Source organism: Camelus ferus, chromosome 7 (assembly GCF_009834535.1).
Source record: "Camelus ferus isolate YT-003-E chromosome 7, BCGSAC_Cfer_1.0, whole genome shotgun sequence".
In the NCBI taxonomy this organism is placed as follows: domain Eukaryota; kingdom Metazoa; phylum Chordata; class Mammalia; order Artiodactyla; family Camelidae; genus Camelus; species Camelus ferus.
The window spans coordinates 22,588,986-22,603,985 of NC_045702.1; the positions used below are offsets into that span (position 1 = coordinate 22,588,986).

At 39.5% G+C, this 15,000-nt stretch overlaps 1 protein-coding gene across 3 annotated transcripts in view; it reads left to right on the forward strand.

Moving 5' to 3' along the window:
* GRM8 (glutamate metabotropic receptor 8) overlaps window positions 1–15,000 on the forward strand; it is a 677,086-nt gene that overhangs the window by 303,777 nt on the left and 358,309 nt on the right. For all 3 annotated transcript variants that reach the window (XM_032483576.1, XM_032483575.1, XM_032483577.1), the window contains exons 4-6: window positions 1,259–1,394; window positions 1,864–2,018; window positions 3,104–3,241. In XM_032483576.1, coding sequence (XP_032339467.1) covers window positions 1,259–1,394; window positions 1,864–2,018; window positions 3,104–3,241 — 429 coding nt within the window. The remainder of the gene's footprint in view (window positions 1–1,258; window positions 1,395–1,863; window positions 2,019–3,103; window positions 3,242–15,000) is intronic.

The following is a 15,000-nucleotide window of genomic DNA, read 5'->3' on the forward strand; positions in this document are numbered from 1 at the left end:
CAGTCTCTACCATAAGCCACATCAAGCAAGGTTCTTCCATAGCTTGGCCTCTACCAGAAGTATCCACTTTTGTCCCTATGTGGACATCCACGTATATTTGCCCTTTAAAATTCAACTCTCTTGAGCACTTGAGTTACTCCTTCCTCTGTGCTCCTATTGTGTGGCATATTCTCTTAATTCTAAAATTTATTACATATTCCATGATAATTTACTGGAATACCTCTCTCCCAGACTAGATGCTAACTGTCGGATTAGATTGTGCATTCTCAGTAACCAGCCCAGTGCATAGCATATAATGGCACCCAGTAATGTTTGGGTGACTGAACGTATTGTCAATTGTTTGGAAGTAAAAATGCCTTTGCCTGTTAAGGCAATGCTGTAAATAAATGGTGATTTTCTTCTCAAGTGACTCAAGAAGCCTGTTTAACCATAATGCGATTTAAACTTGTTGCTAATATTGCTTATTCTTCGCGTATTAGAATAGGTTACCTCTGCACCACTGCAGTGGAGGAAATCTCTTTCTTCTTCTCCTATCCCAGCCCATCGGCTGAGGGCAGAGATTGTTTCCAAACTTTTCTTTTTGGCTTCTCGTTGCCTTAAAAGGAGAGGCCAGAAGAAGAGTTATTTCTGTTTTAGCTGTGATAGTGGGATGGCATTTGTGCCATTTTGATTTTCATGGTGGAGGCATCCATCAACAGAGGGCGTACGTCTTTGAAACGTGCTTGTGTCTCAAATAGTCTTAAACACCACTTGTCTCATAACATTATCTTGATGCATAAGAATCTTGCTGTGATACTATGAGCTAAAAAAAGGAAATTAACTTTAAAGCAGATCTACTTATAAATAAAAGTAGCAAAAGGACATTAATTGGTGGTCTCACCTATAATACATACTCATAACTTTTATTAATCCAGGCACCTGTCCTTGGACTTACGTTAAACGAATTAAAACCACCCTGCTTTCTGCTCCTTCTCTCTTGTCCTACATTTTGTACACTTTGGTTTTATTTTTTTATAGACATCCACAAAAATAATTGAGGCAAAAAAACCGTGATGAATGATTAAGTCATTGATGTCATTGAGTTAGTACATAAATTATAACGCAAACAAATGTGATTGCTTTTAATAGGTGAGAATGATAGCTATTTTGAGAAACAGTATACTTTCCTGATTCATGTGTTTTTATAAAGTAGCTAACCTCATTAAATTTGTTAAATAAATATCCTTTCTGAATCGTTTTCTTTCTTTTTTTTAAATAGGTGGTGTTTGCATTGCTCAATCACAGAAAATCCCACGTGAACCAAGACCTGGGGAATTTGAGAAAATTATCAAGCGCCTGCTAGAAACACCTAATGCTCGGGCAGTGATCATGTTTGCCAATGAAGATGACATCAGGTGCCAATTGCTTTTCTTCCTTATGTGGATCAGATTTGCAGCCCACATCTTTTTTCTAACATATTTCATGTTCAATGTAAAGTCTTGTGAGATTTCACAGGAATTGCAGCCCTCTCATTCAATTACAGACTGCCTTTTGCTGTGGAGAGACAGCAGCCTTCTAGCTTCTCAGCCTGAAGTGTTTATAGAGTAAAACCTGGAGACTGAAAGAAACGAGACAAATAACGATGACAGACAGAATGACGTGAATGAGGTTAAGGATAAGGCTAATTTACCAGGTGCTGGAGTTAAAGTCTCCACTCTGTTTCCTCCAGGAGGTGATACGACTCAGGCAGTCAGAATGATTGACTAGTTGTCCAGTGGTGACCTACTGAGTATGTATGACTTGATATAGTGGGTCTTGTAACATTCATAAGTGTAGAGTTTCTTGATAAGTGTGGGATGTTTTATTTCTTTTTTATTCCTACAGGAGGATATTGGAAGCCGCGAAAAAATTAAACCAAAGTGGGCATTTTCTCTGGATCGGCTCAGATAGTTGGGGATCCAAAATAGCACCGGTTTATCAGCAGGAGGAGATTGCAGAAGGGGCTGTGACAATTTTGCCCAAAAGAGCATCAATCGATGGTAAGGATGTACCATAGAAAATTTGTTTCATTCCAAGTGAAACTAAGCTCAAAAGCAAAGGCTTTTGAGTTCTTCGTAAGTACCAGCATATGATGAAATGCATCCATCATTGATGACTCTGGATAGATTTTTTAGTGTTGATGGCAGAATTGTCAAGACAGTAACTATTTAATCCAGTATATTGTATTTTTTATTAAAAAATAGTACCTATTAGATTTTTATTTAAGAAGGAGCACTATAGTTGGCCTTAGATATCTCAGTGGTGTTAGCAGTTACCCTTTAGTTTTGCACATTTCCATGGGCATATATGATGATTATAGCATTGTTGGATGGCAAAGTGCTTGCTTTATAGCAAAGGAAGACCTGATGCTGGACTGGCTCTATGGATAAATAAAGGCAACAGCCAAGAGGTGGAGCATCCCTGAAAGGCAGTCTGTCTCCCAGATATCTTTTCCAATGATCTTGACAGTGACTTAAATTCCGACCTTTGCTGTTATCCTTTGGAGTAAGGCATTCTTTCCGGGTGGCCTCCCTTCAATGGGGTGGTTATCTGAGGCAGGCTGGCACTTTCGCCCATTACCCATGACCCCATACGATGACATTAGTTCTGATTCCTTTCTTGAATTAGCTGAAAATGGAACATGTAGGACAGATAAATCTTGAGGCGAGTAGAAGCACAGAGGCTTGAGACGTTGGCTATGCTATGAGGGAGAGGAGAATGAGAAAACTCCGAGCTGGTTCTGAATATTCAGCATGAGGTCACCGGTTGCTGCCACTGGGAGATGGAGAGGAGAGGGAGAAGTTACAAGGATGACACCCAGTGAGCTTTCCTGCTATTCTCATCCCTAGAGCCAGGTGCCTGAATGGTGAATGGTGGGGGTGGAGTTATTGTCCACTGATCCCCCCTTTGACTTTTACTACAAGGGAAGCCTCATCTCTGGGCTATTGGCCCTCCCCCATTAGTTACATATATATTTTTTCATGTATTATCACAATATAGTATATTATCTACTTCAAAAGTTCTGGCAGTATTTGGTGTTGATTTTGAAAGAATATTAAGATCATGCTTTTCTTCTTTAAAATAGGGTTTGATCGATACTTTAGAAGCCGAACTCTTGCCAATAATCGAAGAAATGTATGGTTCGCAGAATTCTGGGAGGAGAATTTTGGATGCAAATTGGGGTCACATGGAAAAAGGAACAGTCATATCAAGAAATGCACAGGTAGCCACTTAATTGTTTTCCTTGGCTCATTTATTTTTATCATTACCTGAGAAATGAAGTTTACGTGTGGTTAATGCTGACTGTATTGCATCTTCTACTCCGTATCTCTTGTTGCAGTTTCTCAGCAGGGCTGAGCTTACAGTGATCATTCAAACAAACTTACAGTCAATGAACAAGTATTCATTGAACAGGTGCCATGTGCCCAACACTGGGGTATTCAATTCTATTTAAAAAAAAAACACATTTATTGACTGTCTACTTTAGGCAAAGTACTTTATTAGGTTTGGTGGGATATTGACAAATAAGAAGACATGATTTTACTCTCCAGGAACTCAAATGTAGTGAGGATGACAGATCAGAACAAATTGCTGTCTGCCAGTGTTTTTCAACTATTTCATTCTATGTCCCCCATATCTTGCATAGTTCTAGCTGATGTGGTTTTTTGATGCTCTGCTTTCTGTATCTTGTGCTTACAAATCATAGTGATATTAAATGTGCATTTTTGAATGCTAGAATGAACCTTTTTATTTGCAGATAACATGATTGTGTATGTAGAAACATCTATGGAATTTTAAAAGTTACTTAGAACTAAGTAATACATTTTGCAAGGTCACAGATACAAGGTTAATATAAACATCCCTTTTTAACCCATTTTTGTCTATAATTTAAAAATATATATATTAGAGATGAACTCATGAAAATGAAATATGTACAACATGGTTGAAAAGAGCATAAAAAGTTAGGAGTACTTTTAACAAAGATGCATAAATCTTCTACACTGAACGAGCATTTTATAATCAGACACTCTTCCCCTGCTTACTCCCCAACCCCCACATTTTGATGTGTCCTCCCTTTCTTCTATTTACTTCCTTTGGAAATAACTGTTCAAATAAAAGATGTACTATGATAAATCCTACAGCAGCCATATAAACGGAGCGAGGATGGGGATGTGAAAATCAGGGCCACCCTGTGGAGGGATCTGACTTCACGCTTCCTGTGGGCCAGGCCCCTTTGCGGGAGCTGGAGTAAATGAAGTAAGACCAGGTTCGTGCCCACAGGGCTTACATTCACGTGTGAGTAGACAGACACTAAACAAGTCAATGTATAAAGAAACAGAGACTTTCAGATGCTGAGACATGCCTCGGAGAAATACAACGGAGTAAATGTGAAGAGAGTGACCAGGTCGTCTTGGGCAGGAGGCAGGCAGTCACTGTAGGTTTTCTGGTCTGGATACTTTGCCAAGGAGGTGACATTTGAGACCAAACCTGAATAGTGAGACCATGTGAAGTCAGAAGGGCAGCCCATTGCAGGATCCGGGCAAGCCTCTTGGGTTCAAGATATGGAAATAAAGAGGTCAGGGAGGCTGGAGTGAGTGAGAGTGAGGACAGTGAGTGAGAGAGAGTGAGGGCAGAAGAGGATAAAGAGACAGGCTGCATCCAGCTCATGCAGGGTCTTGGAGTTCTTCCCAGAAGCTCTGGAGCTGAGGCATTGGGGCCTTTATCCTACCTATAAGATAGAATTACTTGAGGCTTTTATCTACGGCATTGCTCAGATTCTTGTTTCAAAAAGATTCCTCTGGCAGAAATGTAGGGAGGACTGGAGATCATGGAGGAGAAGAGAAAATTCAGTCAGGGTCCATCCGGTGACCCCGGCGATGGGCATTTACAGCCTAAATGACACGTGCTCGTTCGGGGAGGAACACAGGGTATAGAAATCCTAGTAAGTAGGATTCACAGTACTTGGTGGGCGCTGACACTGAAGGTGGGGTGGTGGTGAGTGATGGAGGTTCTGAACGCTAAATCTCTCCCGGCTAGGTCTAGGGAAATGGTGATGTAAGCACTTAACAGAGAAGACAACGAATGGTAGGTTTGCAGGGACTATGTTGAATTTGGTCCTGAGATCACCCCATGGAACTGCCCAGCAGGTGGCAGCATAAGGGCTGAGACCCCCACATCGTGATCTGCACTAAAAGAACAGGTTAGAGAGTGGCAGATGGAGGCCTGGAAGTTAAAGACAAGGGCAGGGATGCCATTGCCTCAGGAAATAGAGCAGAAGTGCGGGATGACAACCTAAGACTCTCAGGGAGGAGCCGGAAGAGGAGACTGAGCATGGTGGGTCAGTGAATAATGGGAAATAAAGAGGAACCAGTTTTATAGAAGGATTTGAAAGGAAAGGTTATACCCAGGGCGCCTTATATGTTTTTCTTTCATGTATATTTTACACTGTACTTAGTTTTGAATCCTGAGTGTAATTGTTTGATCATCTACACATTCATATTCTATTGTTGTTTAGATCATATTCATGAAAATTTACCAGTTAAGGAAATGGATGAACTCAGTTCTTTATATATATATGACTGAGACATTATGGTATACACCAGAAATTGACATGACATTGTAAACTGACTATACTTCAACTTAAAAAAATTATTAAAAAATTTTAAATATATATATATGATAAAATTGGTAGGAAATTAGTAATTAATCGTATAGCTTTTAAACAGACTGTTTTCAGAATAATCAGTTTCTCTAAACTCGTGTTTTTCAAGAAATGTTGATGTGTAGAGATATCCTTTTAGTGTCCGTAGATGGTGTACATGGAATATATATTTCGGGCATAAATATGGAACTGGAATGTCGTAGAATCCAGACTTGATGGCATGTCTGCTTCATATTCCTTTGACTTATTTGGGTGTTGCTAAAACTGTAGCAGTCTGTCCAATTAGAACTATTTCTAGTGCAATGAAAATGGTGTTTACTCCAAGTGATAGGGCAAATGCACCCTTAGGGAATGGGGTCAGTAAACAGATTTTCATGCAAATTCCATTGTGGGTAATAATGAAATAACTTGTCTCTGGGTAGGAAATAAATAAAGAATGCAATGTTCTAACTTATTTTTTTTGGAAAACACATCAATGTTTCCAGATGGTGAGAGAAGATATTTGTGCCCCCAATTGCCATCAACACCCAGTGGTCATCTCTGTTTTAGGGAGGAAAAGAAGGTGAACGAACCCGTTAGTGGACAAAGAGGAAATGTACCTAGTGTACTTAGGAGGAAGAATCCACAGGTTATTCATGACTAGAGGTGTTCAGGATTTGAACACGTTTTATATTTTCAGTTTTCCCAGTTCCATCTTATTCAGAAATGAATATATACATTTGTGTCTGTTTCAGAATTTGGCCTTACAAGGTTTACATTTTAAACATTCACAGTGAGTCCAAAAGTTAGAAAACTCTGAAAGTGGAATATCTACAAGGTCCTTTTTGCTGCACTTAGAGCATCATTTGTGGGTTATGTTTTGAGTAAAATTTTACATTAGCCGATGGTAATCTGTGAACCTAATTATTTGCTTCCTTCCATTGGGGGCGATACTGGCAATGTATTTACATGGATAAGAGAGTGCTTCCCAGCAGGATGGAGCTTCTGTCTTATCAATTTTTGGGAGACAGGATGTCTTCAAGCAGTGAGGAGCAGCCACTTCGTAAAATTACCTTGGTACAGTTTTCTGAGATGATTTTCCCCCCTAGAATCTTAGGAAAGCTTTCAAAAAGACGTGATATTACTGTTAACTTTGATATGCTGGCCGAATTCCAAAGTGAAGCCATTCCTGCCATCCACTTAGCTATTTATGTCGGTATTATTGCTTCTGAGAGCTGCTGAGTTCTGAAAGCTACTACTACTTAATCCTACTTAAAATTCCCTTTGTCTTTCTCAAGAAGAAAAAAAGGATTCTTTTATACTTGTTATCGGTGGTGATGGGTGTTATTTTATAGACATTTATCTGACCTCTCGCTCCCTCGTCTTCTCTGAGTTAATGCCTTTCTGCTCCTCCTGGCTCAGACACCCACACCCTCCCTTGAGAATTGTGGGTCTTCGTCGCTTCTCCTTGTTTTTGCACATTTTTCACACACCTGTCTCCCAACTCAAGCCTCTGCCTGAACTCCTCTTCCACTGCTCCCCTTCACCTCCTCAGTTTTTCTTTCTCCTTCTTTTTCTCCCATCAGTCTCTTACCTGACATTGTTTTGTCCCGCAAGACCCTCACTGGCCATGGAGAGTTTGTCTTTCGAGGTCTCACTTGACTTTTGTAATGCCCGTCATGCTGACCTCTTGTCTTCCATAGTGAGGTTGGAGAGTGAGTATTGCAGGGATCTGAGTTTGTGCAGAGCACCTGCTCCTCAAAAGCAGTCTTCCTCCAGTATCACGCTGTTTCAACCTTCATTTCTCCATCGCGAATTGTAAATAGCTTTGCCCTTATCAAAACAACATCCTCTGACCAACCCCCAAAACCCAGTCGGTTCCATAGAGCATCTTAAAGCTTTCTTTTGAATTCATTCATTCATTCATTCATTCATTCACTCTTCATTAACTTGTTTATTCATTTCGATAGCCTGCCTTTTGCTAGAGAGTTCTACAGATACAAAGAACACATCATCCTTACCTTCAAGTTGCTCACACAGACATATACACTGTCTTACTGAATTTGAAGTCCTTTCCCTGTCTGGTGGGTTTTAATTTCAACCAGTAGTTTGGGGCACTGTTGCTTCACTTGTGTAAGGCTGACACTCAGATGCTAAATGGTGGTGAACATATGCTACTTGAAATGGCCTGTTGATTCTTATTTATGATGATAGAGATAGTGGTAACGGAAAAAGCGATACATATATATGTTTCTTCCCACAAACAAGCAATTCTGTCAGGGAACCAAAAAGCAGGCTCAGTAATTAACTCCTGAAAGACCTGTCAGTTCACTTTCTGGTGCCAGAGTAACTAGGTAACTTTTCAGATGTAACCATCCCTCCACCATCTTCTGTTTTGGGCACCTATGAAAGGTGGAAGCTTTCACCCATTCATTCAGGATTCAGGGAGACCACATGAGTGAAGTGGGTAGTAAGCAAGGGGGATGGCTTACACAATTGGATTTGTTGATTCAGAATGAAAGGAAACTGAGGTAAAATGCGTTCTCCCATCCCCGTTTTCTCCTTGCACAGAGAAAACGTCTTTGGGGACAATATCTTTACATTAGCACCACAAGGTGGTCATTTGCCCAAATGCTCCTGTTCTTAGCAAGTAAAATAGCATAAATCTCAGAATGACTGTTTAAGGCCGCTTCTGAGATTTCATACCGAATTTCAATAGATGCATCTGAGATGAGAAAATGGACATTGATTTCAGACACACTAGATTTCAGAAGTTTAGAACTGGCATGCAAAATCAAGATCATTCTTTCGTTTTCTAGATGAAGAAACTGGAGCCTAGAGAAGTTTAGAGAATGGTTAAAAAATCACACAGTCTTAGAATTGCAATGAGAATCCTCGTCTATTTTATTTGAACTTATACTTGAATTTTATATCCCCAACTTATTTTATGATTTACTTACTTCAGAGTTTTTAACCACATAGTTGAAAAGTAGTTTTTTTCTCTTTATGATTTTTTATGTATGACAGCAATGCATTATGGGATTTTAAAATCATCAGCTATAAAGGGAAGCAAAAATAACATTGGTTGTTACCTAATCATATAGAAAAATTCAATATTTTAGTATTCTCAGTGTATATGTAGTATTTGTGAGTGGGTCCTGAACAGAATAAAGCTCTTCATCCAGTTCACTGCCTACCTCCATTTATAAGAGTAGACCTAGTACTATATTAAAAAGAAATGGAGATTCTTTCAGCCACAAGCTTCTATAACTCTGAGTCCAGTGGCACTGAATTGTAGAAATTCACTTTGCTAGATTACAGTTAGTTTTCTTGTTTGTTCATTCCCTTATAGAAACCCTTCCCCACCACACACAGCAATTTTAAAGCAGTGCAGGAAGCGCCGTAATGTATCATAGCACTTCCAGAAGTCCAGTGAGCACATAAATCACCTGAGCACCTGGGTGCCATACGGATTCTGATTTCATAGGTCTGGGATGAGGCGGTCTGCATTTCTGACCAGTCCCAGGTGATGTGACATATGTGGGCTCTGGGCCACAGTTTGAGTAACAGGCAGGTGTTAGAGTTAGTTTGTAGAGGCAGCCAACGCAGTTGACGTTTAGTTAGAAAATAGATACTCAACTGTGCTAAAGGTTACTGATAAACTTAAGATAAGTTAAAGAAGATCATCTAACTAAGACTTCACATTTTCAAATCCAAAAAATTTACAATTGCTAGCCTGTGTTATATACACTATCTTCAATAAGTATTTAGATCAGTAAGGTGTAAAGATACAGTAGTGTGTGTGTGTGTGTGTGTGTGTGTGTGTGTGTGTGTGTGTATTTGTCTCCTCATTAGGAAATTTGAAAGTTGGAACCTTAATTACTAAATTTAAAGAAATGTACACAGATGCACCTGTATCTCCACAATCTGCAAAGTAGACTGCAAAGCCTGCCATATCGGGATCCCAAAATATTCTGAAAACTTAAAAAACTACCCTGTCAGTCATAAACACACACAGAGCGAAGGAATTGGAAAGATCCACAGAGATCATCTTGCTGAATTCTTTCATTTTTCAGTAAAGGAAGTTGAGGCCCATTTGGCTTAAGTGAGGTGTCTGGAGCCCAATAGCTACCTGACCGAAGGTGATGGTAGGGCTGAAATCTGATTTGACACTTAATTCTTTCCTTAATCCTTTCCTGCTCTGAAAGCCTTTCCCAGCCAGACACTGAGTTGCAACTGACCTTTTCCACCATTTTTTCCTGGTATAGTGGCCTGCTTGTTTTCCCAGTGGCCAATCCTCTTTGTGAAGCTCCCTGACTTCTAAGGGGGTCACATTAATGCTCTTGGTCTGAGAAGCAATAATACTGCTGGAATTGTGGAAGCATCAGGAACTTCAGGGATACATACTCTTACATTTTTCAGGCAATAACATAAAACATCCATTCTATAGAGTTAGGATGAACTTAAGAGTCTAGAAATCTCTTCCTGAAAAATATACAGTGGACTACAGCATTAGCTTGATTGATTGGCAGTCACATGTGTCTCTGGATAACATGATAAACATGATCTCTGGAACATTATGCGGATGGACTCAGAAATGGACGAGGGAAAATAAGCAAACAAGTGACAGTTAAACATTTTTGAGAGCCAATTATTTGAAAACCCATAATAAGGCTTGAGCCAGTGAGGATGAGGGAGGGATTAGAACAGGACAGAAACGTTCTTCCCCTCAATGCTTATTAAACGTCAGTTGAGAAATCCAGTTCATTAAAACAAAACAAAACAAAACAAAGAGAAAGTATACAGATTGTGCAATATTAAGAAAATTTGATATCCACTTTCTCCCTCAAAAAGAGTACAAAACAGATAAATACAGGAGCTGACTATTTACATACAAAAGGAATATTTATTTTCTAAGAAGTTTTACCTTGGGAGTCCTTTAAACCCATGCAGATATGAGGGCATTCCATGGCTACAATGATTTAATAAAATAAAAGAGATTTACTAGATTCTTAAGAACACACCCAAACAAAAAGAACGATATAGCTGAACAAAGAATTGGATACATTAGGGCAAAAGAGACATCAAATGAAGGATGCTCAGAATTTACTAAGGCTAGTTGAGAAAACCTTCTGGGGAGTCTTATTTTTGGGTTATTTGTAGCCTTTGTTAAAACTTTACATAATTCTAAACTTCTTCAGTCCTTCTCCTTAGGAGCTTATATTTTATGAGTAAGATGGTAGTTAGAAAAATGAAGAGATTAGTCTGTAAGCTTCTAGTTGGCAGAGACTGTATCCCCAGGACTTAGCATATGCTTAGCAGTTCCTTTTATGTGTTTGTTAAATTAGTTAATTGGTCAAAAAATGATGGCCAAGTAGCCCTCTTGCTCTTCATTCTAATCGTGTAGATATGATGATGGAGCTTAGTTTGGCATAAATTTGACTAATATTTTAATTGTTGGAATGACAGTTTTAATTAAAGAAAAAGCTTAATACAAATGGTTAGATTGAAAGAACCTTTACTATAATTTAAGAATAAAATTTACTCTTCCGGTAGTTTATCTGTCTTTAAAATTTCTGACCGCACTGCTAATATGGCAATGAGAATATAATTCTCTAAACACACACACCCTGTGTCTTTCAGTCAAATCTAACTGGAATATTTGGTTTCATTATTATAAAAGCCATGACTCTGTAGTGTTGTATTTAAAAAAAAGAAACACATTTATACTATGGGATGGCGCAACATACTATATAAAGCCATACCAGCTCTACTGAGGTAACAGAGCATGAAAAGGCAATCTGGAAAATATGATCTAAAGTATCAGTTACGAATGTGCTCATTCATTGCATTTAAACATGTTTACTTATTAAGCTTCCATTGGTTTTCTTTCCCCAAAAGAACACAGGCTACATGAACTTTATTGTTTACTGTATCCTAGCGCCTAGGATGTCATTTGGCACGAATAAATGCCTTAAAATACCTGTTGGATGAATTAAATTCAGCTTATTTGTTATCTTCTTTGTGTCAGGCACTATTAGATGTTAGGGGCATGTTATCGAACAAAACAGAAGTGCTCCTTGCCCTTATGGGGCTTGCAGTTTAATTAAGAAGATGAATAACCAAGTCACATCCCTGCAGTGAAGTATGTTGTGGTTGGTGAGTGGGAACACGATCAGGGAGACCACATGCAGTGTAGGGGAGAAGAGTGATGTCATTTAAGTCAAGGCTAAAACATCAGCAGCATTTAGACAGGACAAGGAAGTGATCAGTAGGGTTAGTATGTCAAATAGAGGGAAGCACAGAGGCTTGCAGACAAGAGAGGATGGCAGTTTGAAGAACTGAACAAGTACGATATGGCTGTGGTAGAGAGTAGGGTGGGATAACAGTAAGAGAGAAAATGATAGAGAAATTAGGAAAAGTACAGGTCACATAAGATTTTATATGCCTCACCAGGCAGTTAAAACTTGTTTTGAAAGGCAATGGACAGGCACTAAAAGGTTTTAAGCAGATCAGTGACATAATCGGATTTCCATTTCAGCAAGATTATTTAGGCTGTAGCGTAACACCGGCAAGGCATGACACTGGGGGAAGGAGACCAGTTAGATATTAAAGTAAGTCCTCCAGAGATGAGGGTAGCCCAGGTTATGATGGCTGTACTGCACAGGAGGGGGAGAGAACTGAATAGATATAAAAGATATTTTAAGAGATACATTTAGAACTCGGCCATTAACTGAGTATTTAAAGAGTGGACAAATCATGGATGACAGTTTTATTTTTGGATTGGGAAATTGGGTCCTTGGTTGAGAGAGCATTCCTAACATGTGAATGACTGAGGAAGGCGGGAAGGGGAGGAGGATGAATTCTGTCTGGGATATGCGGAACTTCAGGAATCTGTGAGACATTCAGCTGCACATATCTGGGAAGCTGCTACTTGGCTATGCGAGTCTGAAGCTGAGGAAGGAAGTTTGCTGTAGAGAGAGGGTTTTAGGAGTCACTAGCCTTTAAGTAAGGCTGAGTGAAATAGACTTGGAAATCATGTGAACAGCACATTGCAGAAGGCCTGGGTCAGAGCCTGAGGGACTCAGCCTTTCAGGAATGTGTTGAAGGAAAGGAACCCGAAATTCCAGTTTCTCTATGAGTTGTCCTCAATATCCGTGAGTGGACCCCCTAAGGTCATATTTCTGTGACCCCTTAAGGTCATAGATATATGACCCTAGATACTAATGCCCTCCCTGATGACTCTGTAACTACAACTGACTAGTTTCAGACTGGGTTCTTGACCCAAGCTGGACCACCAAAGTCCCTCCAAAGGGTATTTAGGACTGGATCTGAAGGAGGAATATTATTCCCCCTTGGCAGGGAGCAGTGAGGCTGAGATGCGAGGCTATGAGATGTGAGGCTGGGGAGACTGTCAAGTTCTTCACTGTGAAGAGAAAGTTGGCCTGGAAGAATGATACTGACATGTAGACAGAACAGAGATGACAAATGAAAAGAGTTCTGACTGTGACCAGAACCTTAACCATGCCCTTCCTGCAAATATGTGAGATAGTTCAAAATCCTTCTATTTAAATTTTCCCATACTTAGCTAACAACCTAGTGTCCAAACTAACGTATGGTAAGAATACATAGACGATTAGAAGACATAACACACATAAATCTTATTGCTTGCTACACGGAGGTACCACAGGTACCATAACTTATCCAACAGCAGTTTCTCTTTCTTTTAGATCAGTACTATGCGATAGAATTTTCTGTGATAAGGACAGTTTTCTATATTGGTCTTGTCCAGCAGAGTAGCCACTAGCCACATGTGGCTATTGGTCACTTGAAATGTAATTAGTGCAACCGAGAAACTGAATTTTAAATTTTATTTAATTTGAATTAGTTTACATTTCAACGTGTGTAGCCACATGTGGCAAGTGGCTATCGTATTGGACAGCAGAGACCGACAGAACAACAGTTTTGCTTTAGTGCACACTCCATGTAATCCAGTTAATTCCAATTGGTCTGGTCCATTTATGGTGGCCCTATCCTGTTTGCCAGTGTTTAGTTAAAAAGGTAACTTGTAATATAGTTCTGGTCAGTGAGATAGATGGGAAAGCCTTGGATCCTTCAGGGAATGAGGAGTCTTTGTTCTTGTGGTGGTTGGTGGTGACTGGACCTGCAGGAGGGAAATCGTGCTGAGGGAAGCACAGTAGAAAAGTAGAAGGAATCTCAGTCACTGCTGACATCTTTGAACTTCTGAATGAACCAGCCCTGGAATGCCCCTCCACTCTTGTGATAACGAGATAATAATAAACCCTCTCAATTTTAAAGCTGTTTTGCATTGGATTTTCTCTTATGTGTCACTGAAAGGATCCTAATACAATGTATTATCAATAAGTAGAAATGATTTATTTAACATGACAGGAACATGCCTTATTTTAAGAAGATACGAAAAGGATTTAAATTCTAAGATAAATCAGGAGGTTAATATTCGCAATGCAGACAAATTGTTTATATTAAATGGACTCACCACAGTTTTCTTAAATACTGACTTTCTAGTCAGTGAATATGAAGTGTGATTTGATGTATTAAACTCAAAATGAAATACAGCTTTTCAGTAGTCTTTCACTGAGACATATTTCAACATAAGTTGCAGAATTATCAAACACAAATATTAGAGAATGCTCCTTAATTTATCAAATTAATTCACCTCTGGGTTCCTTTAAGCAACATGCCCTCTAGTCTACAGATGGTGATGGTGTGCTCCTTAACCACCCAGACAGACAGTAATTTAGCTAAGCATTTTTCTTTGCAGTGTAAGTGAAAACCTGTTCAAAGTGCTTGCAATTTTATCAACTAAATCCTAAGACCTAAGAGGAAAGAGGTGTTCTATCTATCATGTTCTCTGTGTCTAGTAAAATTCTCAGCCTCACTGGGAGACACGCAAACACTGCCTCTTAGCTGTGTGATCTTGGGCAAGTGACTTAACCTCTAAGAATCCGTGCTCAGTGTTAATTTTTCTGGCCTCTAGCTTGTGGTAGTGATGATGCTGGCTGTTGTTGGTGTGCCCATCTTTCATAAATGGCATTCAAATTGCTCTGGTTCTCCCTTATGTTACCAAGATGCTCTATGGCTAAAACATCGAGCTTGAATGTAGAACTTGTTTTTAGAAGTGGTACTTATTTCTTCTTTCAACTTATGTGCCTCTTCACTACGTCCCAGCACTGGGCTGTGTTGGGAAAGGAGTTAGTATTCTGACCAATAGGTGAATTCATTCCACCCCTCTGTTACTTCCCATTAAACCACTCACCCACACAGAACCTTTCAGCTGCAGGTTTATTTGCTTACATCAC